Source organism: Haematobia irritans, chromosome 2, assembly GCF_050003625.1.
Source record: "Haematobia irritans isolate KBUSLIRL chromosome 2, ASM5000362v1, whole genome shotgun sequence".
In the NCBI taxonomy this organism is placed as follows: domain Eukaryota; kingdom Metazoa; phylum Arthropoda; class Insecta; order Diptera; family Muscidae; genus Haematobia; species Haematobia irritans.
The window spans coordinates 89,861,634-89,876,746 of NC_134398.1; the positions used below are offsets into that span (position 1 = coordinate 89,861,634).

Sequence of the window (15,113 nt, forward strand, 5' to 3'; positions counted from 1 at the left end):
AAGAAAATTACAATGAAGTTCCTCAAATGACACTTGCCCCCACTGGTGGCAAGTAAACAACTCCTAACAATATCTTAGAACTACCTGAATAAAGTTCCAAGAACAGCGACTCACATTTGCCCAACACAGAAGTTCTAAAGACCACTTTATGCTTTATCATAGTCGAAATATAAATGCCTACACCACCACCCCTGGATCCGCGTCGATCATTTCTATAAAATTTAAATCCTTTAATATTCAGAGCCTTAGTGGAAACTTCAGGCTTAAGCCACGTCTCCGAAATACAAAAAGCATCAAATCGAGAGGATAACAAGAATGACCTCAATTCATCAAATTTCGATGAATAAGACGATGGCCTTATGCTCTGACAGTTAAGATGACCTACTTTAAAAATGCCATGGGTATTGTCCAAAAGTGAATAAACGTACATGTTATTGCTAAAAACAGGACCTAAATTAGTATCAAAAGACATCATAAGAAGTAATAATAAAAATGGCGGGGAACCAAACAAAATGAAATAGTCCTATAAGCAGTGTGTACATCTCATACCAAAAAGAACAACTGATCACAAGCATGATGAATAATACACTTCATTTATATATTTCAAAACTTTTACATTGTTGAACAAGTGTTGCAAATAAGTATAGAGTAAAAGAAATATAATATACATAATTCTAAAGCAGAGATCAAAAATTATAAAAAAAAAAAATATAATTAAAAGGGTAAGTAAGGAGGGCACTAAAAAGTCTTTTTGCTATAAGACTAAAATTAAATGCAGGAATAAAATTATAATCCAAAAACTATTCCACCATATTGTTCTAAACTTAAATATCCAACATGTATGTGTGTCTGTATAACATAACCACAAATACTTGAAAAAGACTTGAATCCAACATGATTTCAAACAAGAAGAGTTGAATGTATATTAAAATAACGGTTTACAACAATTGCCATATACAAAAATGAAATTTTAGTACCCACCTTAAGGAGGAAAAAAATAAAAATGAAAATTATTAGCCATTTACAACAGCAGCACCATTATTGAGAAGTAAGGTGCATTGATGAAAGTTACGTACAATTTCTTTGCCGTCAGGAAGTAACAATTTCACTCGAAGATTGTCAGTGTTTATGTATGTGGGAGCAATCAATCTGTTGGAGGGAGAATCTCATGAGCCAAAACAAAGTTCACAACTATTTTGAATAGTAGGTGACTTTGTACTCCGGATGATATTAGGAGTTTGAAAGAAACCAATAATCAGAGAATGAAACGAAAAGAATAAAAACACAAATGGATTTCAGATGTGTGGAATAATACAGGATTTATTTTCTGAGTAAAGGTCTTACCAGTATGGATTGTAAATTTGAATAGAACAGAGGTTTTTTAGTCTTCTGCGGAAATTGTACTTTGACATTGTTTGACAATGTGGTGAATTCATGTTGTTATCAAATTTTATCGATATCATTTTCAGATGTATCTTTAAGGCAATTGGCCATTCTTAAAATCCCAATAGGGAATGCATTAAGGAAAAAATATTATGTATTCAAAGAAAATTTAGGTGTTTATGTGGCATAAACATTAGCGCCCGCCTTGCAGTACGCCTGCAAAAATTTTTAAATTGTCAAACTATGTTTTGATTACTAGTTTCAAGAAATTGATAATGAAAACTCATATCAAGTATAAATCATTTTACTAACTGGTTACAATTTTTAATTTCATGCACTTGTAGTTTTAAATTTAATAGTTAGATAATATATAGGATTATTATTATTTATAGTAGTATTATTACTATTATCTTTTTTTTATACAATTTATAATTATAGTTTAAGGAAGTTCACGTTTGCATTAATTCTCAAAATTCAGTGCTTATTTCGGTTAAGTATCATCAAAAGAAAAATTCCAAAAAATTCAATTAAAAGTTTAGATAATAATGATTAAATTAGTTAGGACATATTCCATAAATTGACCAACCAAAAATAGTATTTTGGGCAGTGGGTAGCCCACTTCTATTAAGGAAGCCCTCGCTAATAATTCTAGAATACACATCCACCCCTAAAATGATGGATATAGGGGCAGATTTGTAAAAATCTTTATCTGCTAAAACAAGATTAGAGAAGTGTTGGACATAGGACTGCGGAATAGATTTGCTGGGTGTATGCATAGATATGCGATTGTTGACCTTCAAAACAGTATCAATAGATATATCGGAGTTATGTGTGGATGTCAAGGTGAGTGGGCAAATAGTTTCTTCTTCCAATGTGAGGGTGGTCAAATCCAATTTGTCCACAATTTTAGAAGAAATACTGCTAGAGTTAGAGCCGGAATCCAGTAGACAACGCAGAACACAATTTCCCTTTTTTGTAGTAACAGAAACTAAGGCTGTTGGAAGCAGAGTGACCGCATTTTGTTTCAGTATAGCTGAAAGGGTTGTGCTTGCTGAGTTAAATGCCGTCGATGGTGTTGAAGATACTGTAGGTTTTTCAGTTTTCACAGAAGGCTTTTTAGACGAAGATGATGATGAGTTTTTCCTTTGAGTATTCTGCAATCTTGGATGGGCATGGAGCAAGCTATGGTGATCCTTTTTGCAAAACCGACAACCAGTCGTAGTAAAACACGCATTTCCTGAATGTTCGTGTGCCAAGCAGTTTGTACAATAGCCATATTTTTGAACTGTCTCTTTGCGTTTCGTAATGTTCATACTCAGAAAACGCTTACATTTCCGCAACGGGTGGGATTGCCTACATAGACGGCAGATATATGAAGAAGTCCTTTTTTGTCCACAACGGTTGGTGTTGCTGTTTTTAGGTGACATTGTCTTAGCGAGTTTATGGAACTATAAACAAAAAGATGTTGTTGATAGGAATTCAGAAATATAAATAAGGTATATTGCTATTTATGGCGTATTTTCAAATGGGAGTACAACGAGTTTGGTGATTGGTCTGGTTATGATCCCTTTTTGAGTCCTGACTTCTGCAACTCGGACTCTGTTGTCCGCCCCAGGGTATACTTTTGTAACGCGACCAAGACGCCAACAGTTTGGTGGTAAATTTTCTTCTCGTATAACTACCATAGCGTTTTCCTGGAGGTTTTCAGATGGTTGTTTCCATTTATGTCGCTTATGGAGTTCTTTAAGGTATTCCTCCTTCCATCGCAAGCAAAAGTGCTGATGGATTACCTTTAGCCTCTGCCAGCGATTTACAATAGATATTGGATTGTCTCCGATAGACGGATCAATCGGCACTAGAATTGGTGAGCCTATTAAAAAATGGCCAGGAGTAAGGGCGGACAGGTCTGATGGCTCTTCGGAGCAAGGGGAAAGTGGACGTGAATTCAGACAAGCTTCAATTTTGGACAAGAGTGTTTGAAATTCCTCAAACGTATGTTTAAAATTTAAAGCAACTTTTTTAAAGTGACTCTTGAAGCTTTTTACCCCTGCTTCCCAGAGACCACCCATGTGTGGAGCCCCTGGAGGGATGAAATGCCAAGTAACATTTTGGTGGGCGTAATTGGATGTGACAGATTGCTGTGAAGTTTGTAGAAATTCTTTAGCTAGTTTCCTGGATGCGCCAACGAAGTTAGTCCCATTGTCGGAATACAAATGTAAAGGGCAACCACGGCGGGAAACGAATCTACTAAAAGCGGCCAAAAAGGCGGAAGTTGAAAGCTCGGATGTGGCTTCCAAATGTATCGCTTTTGTGGAAAAACATATAAAAACACAAGTATATCCTTTCGAAATGCGACAAGCTCGGCCAGAATATGACTTAATGTCAAAAGGACCGGCGAAATCTACACCAGTATGAGTAAAAGGGCGAGTGAAATCTGATCGTTGAGGTGGTAAGGCGGACATTAACTGCGTTTGACATTTACGTCTATAGAGCACACATGGCTTGCACTTATTTATAGTGGCTTTTATCAAATTCTTTGCCTTTAGTATCCAGTACTGCGACCTGATTAATTTCAGTACCAGTTGGTTGCCTCCATGAAGGGAAACTTCATGGATAAACCGTACAAGGAGGCGAGAATATTGGGAATTATAAGGCAAGATGATTGGATGTCTCTCATTATATGTTAGAGCTGGTGAAGACGAGAGACGACCACAGACACGCATTATACCTTCGTTGTCCAAAAATGGATTAAGGTTTAATAGGGAACTAGATTTTTGGATATTTTTCTTTGCGGATAAAGCCATGTACTCATTGGGATAACACGCTTTCTGGCACATAATTTGGAGCTTATTATGGACCAAAAGGACCTCAAAGGTAGAAATATCTTTACTGGTCCTGTGAAAGCTTTGTCGGTATTTAGGATGCGTTCGATAGAGAAATCGGTACATATAAGCAATTACTCGAATTGCTCTTGGAAGCGAGGAAAAATTATCTAAAACATCCTCAAAATTTGTGAAAAAGGAAAGGTTAACTTTTACGTTTTTCTTTTCTAAAATGATATCATCTGTTTGGTGATATACTGGAAAGTTATCCTCAATATTTCTAAGGAAATGTGGGCCTTGCCACCATAGATCATTTTCGCCTAAGTCTTGTGGAGAAATACCTCGGCTTGCTAAATCCGAAGGATTATGTTCGGATGGAACATGGTGCCATTTTGAAGGCGAAACTACTTGAACTATTTTGGCTACTCTATTGGCTACAAAAGTAGTCCAAAAGCAAGGAGGTTTTGCTAACCACGATAATACAATGGTGGAATCTGTCCAACAATGTAATGAAAATTTATCAATTTGTAATTGCGGAACAATGTGATCTATCATTTCAGCTAGCAATGTTGCGCCACATAATTCTAGTCGTGGAATCGACAATGTCTTGATTGGTGCAACTTTGGTTTTAGAAGCTACCAAATGGGTACTTACGGACTCATTATTTTTTATACGGATATATAAGGTCGCAGCGTATGCTTTTTCTGAAGCATCGCTGAACCCATGAAGTTGTACGATGCTGCTAGGACAATATTGGAACCATCTAGGAATTTTGATGGAATTTACGTGAGAATAGTCGGATTGAAAGGCTATCCATTTTTTCAAAGTCTCTGGAGACAACTTTTCATCCCACCCCGTAGCATCAATCCACACTTGTTGCATAATTATCTTAGCCACTATGATGCATGGAGCTAACCAGCCTGCTGGGTCAAATAATTTTGAAATTTGGGATAATACTTCCCGTTTCGTGTAGGAGCAAGTGGTTGGAAATTCCTGGACAACAAAGAAAAATGAATCGGACCGAGCATTCCAACGAATGCCAAGAGTTTTGGCAGTGCTAGAATCGTCAAATTCTAAAAAATCAGCATTCAGCAAATCAGAAGATGGGATGTCAGCTAAAATGGATTTGGAATTTGAAGTCCATTTCCGCATTTGAAACCCTGCTGACTTCAATGCTAAAATCAGCTGGTTTCTAGACTCAACCGCTTCGGGAATTGTATGGGAGCCGACTAAAGCATCGTCCACATACATTGAGCTTCTAAGAATTTTGCTAGCTTTGGGATACCTAGCCTCGACATCATCTGCCAGTTGTAAAATGGTGCGGATCGCCAAATAGGGCGCACAATTTACACCGAAAGTGACTGTCTTGAGTTCAAACGTCTCTAAAGGATCTTGTGGATCTTTTCGGAAAAGTATACGTTGGAAGGACGTTTGTGTGGGATCGACAAGAATTTGGCGATACATTTTGGTTATATCGCCATTGAATACAAATCGGAACAACCGCCAATTGAGAATGAGTATTATGAGCTCATTCTGTAAAATGGGACCAGTATGCAAGATATCATTTAGGCTTACCCCATTGGATGTTGGGGCCGAAGCATTAAATACTACTCGGACTTTAGTAGTAACGCTTTCGGGCCTAATAACCGCATGATGCGGAAGATAGTAGCTTTTGGAATTATCAGAATCTGTATTAGGGGTAACGCTTGTCATATGACCAAGGGTAATATATTCTTCCAAGACGCTATCGTATTCATTCTTAAAAGAAAGTGTACGAGTTAAACGAGCCTCATTCCGAAAATATTGGGCGATTGCAATTTTTCGAGATCGATCAATATTGATATCTCTTGGAAATGATTCTTTGAATGGGAGAGATACAATATATCTCCCCTCATTATTCCGTCTTGTAGTACGACTGTATAATTCTTCACAGTATGTATCAGATAAAGAAGCAAATTTCTTCTTGGGAAGGTCTTCCACCTCCCAAAAGCGTGAAATCTCCTTATCAAGTGAGATTTCACAGAAGTACGAAACAATAGGAGAATTATTCGTTGCAGTGTTTGGAATAGGTCCTGTTAGTATCCATCCAAATACTGATTCCTGGGCCATAAGAGAGCCACAAATATGTCGCTTGAGGCCAGGAAGCAAAATGGACGGAAGGATATCTGCCCCTAAAAGGATATCAATTTTGGAACTCTCGTAGAATCTTGGGTCAGCGAGGGGAATTGTGGGCAGATCTGAAAGTGAACTAGTGTCAAACGAGCTTGATGGAAGATTTCCGGAGAGATATGGCACGACAAGTGCCGTCGTGAAAACTTCTATATTTTCATCGATATTGGAACCGAGGACAAATGAACATTCCTTTTGTACCGCCGCAGAAATAGTATTATTTAAACCAGAAATTTTGGCGCTGGTACGTCGAAAAGGAAGTTTCAACATGTTAAAAAGTTTTTGTGAAACAAAAGTCCCTTCTGAACCCGAGTCGACTAATGCTCTAGCCGTATAGGACAAGCCGCTGTAGCAAACTTTCACTACTGCCGTTCCTAATAAGACACCCCTAGAACTCGAAGTGAAACACGAATGAACTATACCGCTGCCCGATGAATTAGTGGACTGTAAAGAACTCGAGGAAGATGGAAGCGGTGTAGCATTTGCATTAGAATTGGTGTCAGTAGGCTGGAAATTTTGTGGTCTATGGAGTAGCGTATTGTGTCTCTTACCACAGATACGGCAAGAATTTTTACTTGTACATGTTTTCGCTGTGTGTACTTTCGAAAAACAGTTTATACAAAGATTACTGCCTTTAATTTCAGCAAATCTCTTGTTGGGATCCATTTTCAGGAATTTGGGACATTTTCGGATAATGTGGTTATCCTTTGGGCATAATCTACATTTTGGTTCTGAAACATTGTTTTGGAATGATTTGACATGTGACGAATTGTCCCGATTACTGGATTTACCAGGTGGAGGCTTTGACCGACTTGTAGAGCTCGGGTCCTGCTTCCTAATTTCCGAAACAGACTCTAAAGTCTTATGTCGATTTGTTAAAAACAAGTCCATCTCAGACCATTTAGGAATAATGGTCTTGTCTGACAGGGTCTGTTCCCATAACGTCAAAGTGGAATCTGGAAGACGATTGGAACATATAAACGTAAATATTGGGTCCCAAGTATCCACCTGGATATCGTGTTTTTTCAGAAGTGAAATACACGTATTCATGTCTCTTTGGAGCTTTTTCAAAGCAGCTCCAGATTCGGACGAAATAGCTGGAATAGCGAATAAATTTTTCAATTGGATGTTAACAAGAACCCTTTTATTTTCGTATCGCGTTGAAAGACTTTTCCACGCCACGTCGAGATTATCGTTTGTAAGAGGGAACTTGGCAACTATGTCATGCGGCTCCCCTTTCGTCCTCTGATTGAGGTGAAACAATTTCTCAACAGCACTCAACCTTGGGTTATTTAAGCAAACTGCTTTGAAGATGTCCCTGAAGGTTGGCCATGCCGAAAAGTCACCTCCAAAGATTGGGATCTCACATGGCGGCAACTTGAACCCATTTATGGGTTCCGAATTAGGAGTGTGTGAAAAAACAATTTGAGGACTTGGCTGGGTGCCTCTGGAGAGAGACTGTTCATGCAAAGCTTCACGTAAAAGTGCATTGCACCGACAAAATGACCCATACGCGCTTTTGAATTTCCCCTTCACCGTCTCCGTCTCGGAAGCCACATCGTCGTCTTTCTCCTCTTTATCATCCTCATCGATATCCTGGAGACATTGATCATAAGTGAGCTTAACATCTGCCCACAGAGTTTTTATTTCCTCCATATGAGTCTCGATAATGTAAGACGATGTTAAAGGGGAATTCTTATCATTAAGGTGGGCTTCGAACTCCACCAATCGGTCAGAAACGCGTATAAAACGATTAAGAGACATATCGAAAAAATATAGAATAAATTCCAATCAAAAATTTAACTATTATTAAAATTTAGAAGTGGATTCGAGTCTGAACTTTTTCCGGATGGAAATGAAAAATGAGAAATTGAAACTTTGCGATGATATCACCGAATACAAAATGTTGGCTTAATAATAGCCTTGAATAGATAAGGATTTTACAAAGAATACAATAAAATCAGAAAACAAATTTACAATGTGAAATTCAGTATTTAAATATATATGCCCCCATTCAAATGATTTATGAATAGTTTTTCCAGGGGTATATATGTGAGAAGTAGCATTGATCATGGAATTTCACTTTTTTATATATATTCTCGGATTGATGGAATAATGTAGAAACGTACCCCAAAGTAAAATACTATAATAGCATATTGTAGTAAACGCCGATAAAAAATGGGTATTTACAAAAAAAAAAATTAAAAACGTGTTTTGGCAACCCTACTACTTTACAACCTTGAGCGTGAGATATTGATATTCAAAAGATACAATTTATACGCGGTTGGGTAAACACAGAAATTATATTCATTTGCATCAAAGTGAGATCAGCTGTTTCATAAACATTTAACACCAAAAATTTAATATCAAAACATATCTCCGATGAAATACATTCCACATGATTTATATAAAGAGAGCGAGAGAAATAATTTACTGACTAGGGCTAGTGTGAATGTGGGTGTGAGTTGAAGTGAGTGGATGGTAAGAGAGTGGATGATAAGAGAATGGGTGATAAGAGAATGGGAATGAGTGTGAGAGACTGGAGTGCAAGTGGTGATGCGTACACCGAAGAAAAAATCTCGTTAAAAGTTGATGGAAAATATAACTTGACAAATCAAATTATTATTATTATTATTATTTTTTTATTTATTTATTTATTTATTTTTTTTTTTTTATAGCCAACGTTATTTCATTTCCTTTTTTTTACAACTCAGTGCAATTCCGCTTATCACAAATATGTTTATGGGCTAATCGTCGGTACATAACTCAATGATCAGTCCAATACACTAAAGCACAAAACCATTTTCATACGATTACAAAAAAAATGTAAGCATAAATTAGTACACGGTAAAAATGATCATGATTCCAATTTCTGCTTTTAGACAGTTTTTCCGTTAATCTAAGGAGTAATTCGGAATACAGTGGTTAAAGATACACCAGAACATTAATTTTTCCTGTATACCAATAGGCTTTTTTCGTTCAGTGTGTAAAGAGGTGTTGTATCATGAATTTGGGAATAGAGCGATGAACAAAATCTCTACAGTATGACCTCGTCCATCACGATAATGCCACAAGAAACAATAAAATAAACAACTACCAGTATCATGCAAATTAATTAAATAATGGATATATAAATATGAATATATAAATCTTAAATATCTGTGCCAACTGCCAGAGGAAATTATAGAAAGAATTTATGGAACGATATTCCCTAATCAAAGTAGGTTTCGATTATACTTTTTATGAATATGAAACAATGAAAAATCAATTAAATCGCACAAGCAGAATAAAATTTAGAAAAAGAAAACTGATACAATATTAAATGGAAGAATATGGAAAATTTAGAAAAATAAAAGTAAATATGTTTAGGATTAGAAGTAGAGGTTGCACTGTAACTAAGTATAATGTGGTCACTTCGATGTGGTGTGGATCTGAAGAGGGTGAGTAGAGGGGTAATGTATAAAATGAGAGAATACAATAGAAGTGAGGGAGCCAAAATGTTACTTTGGGGATAGTGCAGGGAGCTTATGGGGATGTATGTTAAATCAAAAGGAATGGAAAAACGGGATTAATCAATAATAAAAAAGAATACTGAAATAGAATGGGAGAGAGTTATGGGTGATGGAGTTTGAGGTGAATATGGATCGCTGTAAAGTAGGAAGCATAGGCATAATATAATTACAGAGCCATGTTAGAATTATAACAGGCATCTGTCACATGCATTAATATTCATAAAAGGCTGTAAATGCAGACAACATAACACGTTTCCCAAAAAATATGACTTTTCTTTTTTTTTTTTTTCGCGATTTGCGACTCACCAATAAATTTTCCAGGCGAATAATTCCTCTGTATTCCTTAAGTCAAGAAGATAATTCATATCGCTCCTTAAATGAGAATTTTCAACCAGCAAACCAAAGCAAAGTAACAAATCTCTTTTGATAGCATTTAATGTAATTGGGAATTTTGCAAGACAAATGAATAGGATGACTTTTGTGTACTTGTCTGATTTTCCTTTCCGTTCTAACTTAAAAATTCGCAATATTGACTATAATTTTCTATTCTTGAATTATTTATTTTTTGTTATGCACAAACTTTACTAATATTTTTTAATTACGCGTCCTCTAATTTTCTTGCGTTATTGTCTTGATCACACCGAATAGCACTTGAATAATGATATAGAGAAAAAATGGAAACGTCAACTAACCTGTTAATATGATGAGTGCAGGTAAGTGGAGCAATGGTATGGAGCAGTGATGCGGAGCAGAATTCTCAGAGAGTACACCAATCACAGAGTTGATAGAATCCGTCTCGAACTGGACCAAAAATGTTTATGTATGTGGGAGCAATCAATCTGTTGGAGGGAGAATCTCATGAGCCAAAACAAAGTTCACAACTATTTTGAATAGTAGGTGACTTTGTACTCCGGATGATATTAGGAGTTTGAAAGAAACCAATAATCAGAGAATGAAACGAAAAGAATAAAAACACAAATGGATTTCAGATGTGTGGAATAATACAGGATTTATTTTCTGAGTAAAGGTCTTACCAGTATGGATTGTAAATTTGAATAGAACAGAGGTTTTTTAGTCTTCTGCGGAAATTGTACTTTGACATTGTTTGACAATGTGGTGAATTCATGTTGTTATCAAATTTTATCGATATCATTTTCAGATGTATCTTTAAGGCAATTGGCCATTCTTAAAATCCCAATAGGGAATGCATTAAGGAAAAAATATTATGTATTCAAAGAAAATTTAGGTGTTTATGTGGCATAAACAGTCAGAATTCAAAATTTTAAATTTGGTGACCAATTTTTTACGAAGAAGTTGTCTGCAAATCGAATTAGAAGCAGCTGGAGAGTGATGGTCATTAAGGTAGATTCTCATATCAATATCATTGCCTTCGCCATTAATAATATAACGAATCTTAAGTGAACGGGTTTTGAAATATTCCGACATAATTTTGTCACGAATCTTGACTGAATTAAATTTGACCAAAACATGTTTCCGGTTATGCATATAGCAAACTTGAAAAATATCGTGAGTCGAAAGTTTAATTTTGTAAACATCACCCAAAGCTAAAACAACAGCCTCCAAGTTATCCAAATTTTCAGGCAAGCCACCAATAATGATATCTGCTCGATTAAGTCTACGGTGAAGCACATTTATCTCAGCCTTCAGTTCAGCATTGGACGAGGATAGCACTTCAATGCGCTTTTTGCAATCTAATATGTCTGTCTTCATTTCACTCAAGGATGACAGCTTAGATGTAATATCAACTAGAGCAGCCTTAATAGATTTGGATTCATCTTTATACTCAACTAGGAAGCGATCAAATTTTTCATTAAAGCCACAGCAAGGTTCACCAACAGCAGTTTGACATACTTCACCATTGTCAAGCTTGGTTATACAAGATGAGCAAATAAATGTAAAAGCTTTAATAGCTTTAATCGCTGATAAATCCTTTTCAGTAAGATTGGCACATGAAGCATGAATCCAAGAAGAGCAAATTCTGCACTGAATACTTCCATTTTTTGCCACAGTCCCATTGCAGGATCCACAAATAACTTTGGAAGAACCACCCGGCATATTTAATGTAAACAAACAACAACAGGCAGGTCAAAGAAGAAAAAGCACAAAGCAGGAGAGAAAAATAAGACAGTTATTGTAATTCAGCAATAAGCCCACACAGCGATAATGGTGTTATGTAACCAGACTGCACTCCATGAATTGATTTTAATTGATTTTCAGCAAAATAATTGTAATTATGGTTGAATTTCATACGATCGGAACAGCTTACAACCAAATAAATAAACGTCAAACAATGTAATCAGCTGCCAGCACAATATAGCAAGGTAATATGCGATTAGTGATCAGATGCTCAGATACACACAACTATTCAGGCATAGCGCTGCCAGATTTTTTTTCTCGAACTTGCATGGCGACCTCCACAGCTTTTGTTTTCGAAACTATCAACGAAATCGTCAACATAATGGTGGTCTATTATCGATTTCACGGCCCTTGGAAATTTTTCACGGAATTCTAAAGCGTTTGTCTCTTCCTCACCCTTATTCCTGAAGTCGCCCTCGCCGTCGCTTTTCGTCAGTCGCCACTAATTGGTATTCCTTTCGTCGATATATTCTGCTATCGAAGAAAATCGGTATTCCTGGTGTCGCTGTTTGTCGCCAACATCGTCGCTTTTTGTCGCCTTTAAATTTACCAGCGACGAGTTTAGTGTTTAATTTTTGAAGAAGTTTTTTAGACTTTATTAATCGAACAATTGAAAAATAAATGTAAAAAATGGAAATTGGTAAGGGCCAGTTTCTCAATGTCTTGTTATTATTTATCGTGTCGATAAAACAGCTGATCCCATACAAAAATTTTACTAATCGGAGGTCTATCCTCCGCTTAAAATTAATCGGAGGATGAGAAACTGGCCATAAGAGGTAAAGTGACTAATCTTCAACAATTACAAAAAAATGGGGAAAAATCAGTATATATAGCAGTTATGGTCATCACATTCAAATCATAGAAAAGAACACTGTACAATTAAAGTAAACGTGTTGATTTTCAAATCCATTTATTTTTAATAGAGATCCTTCAAGGCCAATGTATTTTATTTAGCACCAAGGTAAGGTAAGGTAAGGTTAGGTGGCAGCCCGATGTATCAGGCACACTTAGACTATTCAGTCCATTGTGATACCACATTGGTGAACTTCTCTCTTATCACTGAGTGCTGCCCGATTCCATGTTAAGCTCAATGACAAGGGACCTCCTTTTTATAGCCGAGTCCGAACGGCGTTCCACATTGCTGTGAAACCACTTAGAGAAGCTTTGAAACCCTCAGAAATGTCACCAGCATTACTGAGGTGGGATAATCCACCGTTGAAAAACTTTTTGGTGTTCGGTCGAAGCAGGAATCGAACCCACGACCTTGTGTATGCAAGGCGGGCATGCTAACCATTGCACCACGGTGGCTCCCATTTAGCACCAAACTTAGGTAACAATTGTGTCGAACTTTGAATGATCCTTGGACACATAATGTCAACGTCGTTCCAATTGTATATGCCGGATGTTGTTATTGTCCTAATGTAGATATCTAAATCATTTCCCGAGTCAAATGTATCATTTATTTTGATTTTCCAAGTCAACTTTGGATTACAAACAAACAGCATTTTAAACGCAAATAATTAAAATTCAGTTTTGCACATCAGCTGATTGTTTTCTTTCAAGATGATCCTTGTGCCATTGATCTCAGCGTCATAGCCATTTTTGTAGTTTTGGAAGCTTAAACTGTCCTCGAATATATATCCACATTTTTTCCGCGTCAAATTAAATATTTTTTCTTAATTCTCCGACTTAGAATTGCGTCAGAAATAAAGATATTTTAAAACGAAAAAATTAAAATTATTTTTTGCACATCAGCTGATTGTTTTCTAGTGATATCGGCCTTTTATTACCGAGTATTGTAATTGGTACAAAAAGTAATCGTCGTCGTCGCCGTCGCCACTTCGCAGGAATACCAAATGAATGACGAGGCGACTTAAAAGCGACAGACGACAAAAAGCGACGGCGAGAGTGAGGGCGACTTCAGGAATAAGGGTGATTGAGCAATACACGGTGAACGAGCTGCACCAAATGTCATCACGACCATTTCGAAAACATCAGGGGTATAATTTTCATTTTCACGCCACAAAAACCTTTGGGAGCATCTATCTTCTTGAGCCACGATGATTAGTTGGAACATCTCTTTTTATATCTCCGCATACAGCAACGGCACCAACTCGAAAATTAAATAATATCGATGGCAGTGGTTTGTACTGTTGGGGACCCTTTAATAACTTCGAGTTAAGAGATATTCCTTCTTCTGTGGCGGCGGCGTCAAAACGAATCGTATCTTTCCAGGCTTGTTGGGATTATAAACTCCAAAATGGGGAAGAAACCATGTCCTCTGAGAAAATTTAGAACATTCTTTATGTAGTCCTTGATTATAGCTTTGTAGGCGGCACCAAACTCAGGACTTCGTTTCATTTTTCTTTCGATGCCAATTAATCGATTGAATGCCATGGAATAACTATCTGGTAGTAAAGGGTGATTCTTTTGAGGTTAGGATTTTCATGCATTAGTATTTGACAGATCACGTGGGATTTCAGACATAGTGTCAAAGAGAAAGATGCTCAGTATGCTTTGACATTTCATCATGAATAGACTTACTAACGAGCCACAACGTCGAATTTTCAGTGAATGGGCCCTAGAAAAGTTGGCAGAAAATCCGCTTTTTTATCGACAAATTTTGTTCAGCGATGAGGCTCATTTCTGGTTGAATGGCTACGTAAATAAGCAAAATTGCCGCATTTGGAGTGAAGAGCAACCAGAAGCCGTTCAAGAACTGCCCATGCATCCCGAAAAATGCACTGTTTGGTGTGGTTTGTACGCTGGTGGAATCATTGGACCGTATTTTTTCAAAGATGCTGTTGGACGCAACGTTACGGTGAATGGCGATCGCTATCGTTCGATGCTAACAAACTTTTTGTTGCCAAAAATGGAAGAACTGAACTTGGTTGACATGTGGTTTCAACAAGATGGCGCTACATGCCACACAGCTCGCGATTCTATGGCCATTTTGAGGGAAAACTTCGGAGAACAATTCATCTCAAGAAATGGACCGGTAAGTTGGCCACCAAGATCATGCGATTTGACGCCTTTAGACTATTTTTTGTGGGGCTACGTCAAGTCTAAA

At 37.0% G+C, this 15,113-nt stretch overlaps 2 protein-coding genes across 2 annotated transcripts; both read right to left on the bottom strand.

The window, feature by feature from the left end:
* Positions 1 to 1,854: 1,854 nt before the first annotated feature.
* On the bottom strand, positions 1,855 to 11,080 carry LOC142225726 (uncharacterized). Its single transcript, XM_075295557.1, has 2 exons — positions 10,579 to 11,080; positions 1,855 to 2,831 (listed from the first exon to the last, which is right to left on the bottom strand). Exon 2 carries the CDS (start codon positions 2,808 to 2,810, stop codon positions 1,938 to 1,940), a length of 873 nt encoding a protein of 290 aa, XP_075151672.1. The 5' UTR covers positions 2,811 to 2,831; positions 10,579 to 11,080; the 3' UTR covers positions 1,855 to 1,937.
* On the bottom strand, positions 2,892 to 8,138 carry LOC142224750 (uncharacterized). The gene has a single exon (XM_075294537.1). It carries the CDS (start codon positions 8,136 to 8,138, stop codon positions 2,892 to 2,894), a length of 5,247 nt encoding a protein of 1,748 aa, XP_075150652.1.
* Positions 11,081 to 15,113: the final 4,033 nt, after the last annotated feature.

What these genes read in the sequence shown, in the direction of transcription:
- LOC142225726 (XM_075295557.1), bottom strand. Translation starts at nt 2,810, where the DNA reads ATGTCACCTAAAAACAGCAACACCAACCGTTGTGGACAAAAAAGGACT.
- LOC142224750 (XM_075294537.1), bottom strand. Translation starts at nt 8,138, where the DNA reads ATGTCTCTTAATCGTTTTATACGCGTTTCTGACCGATTGGTGGAGTTC.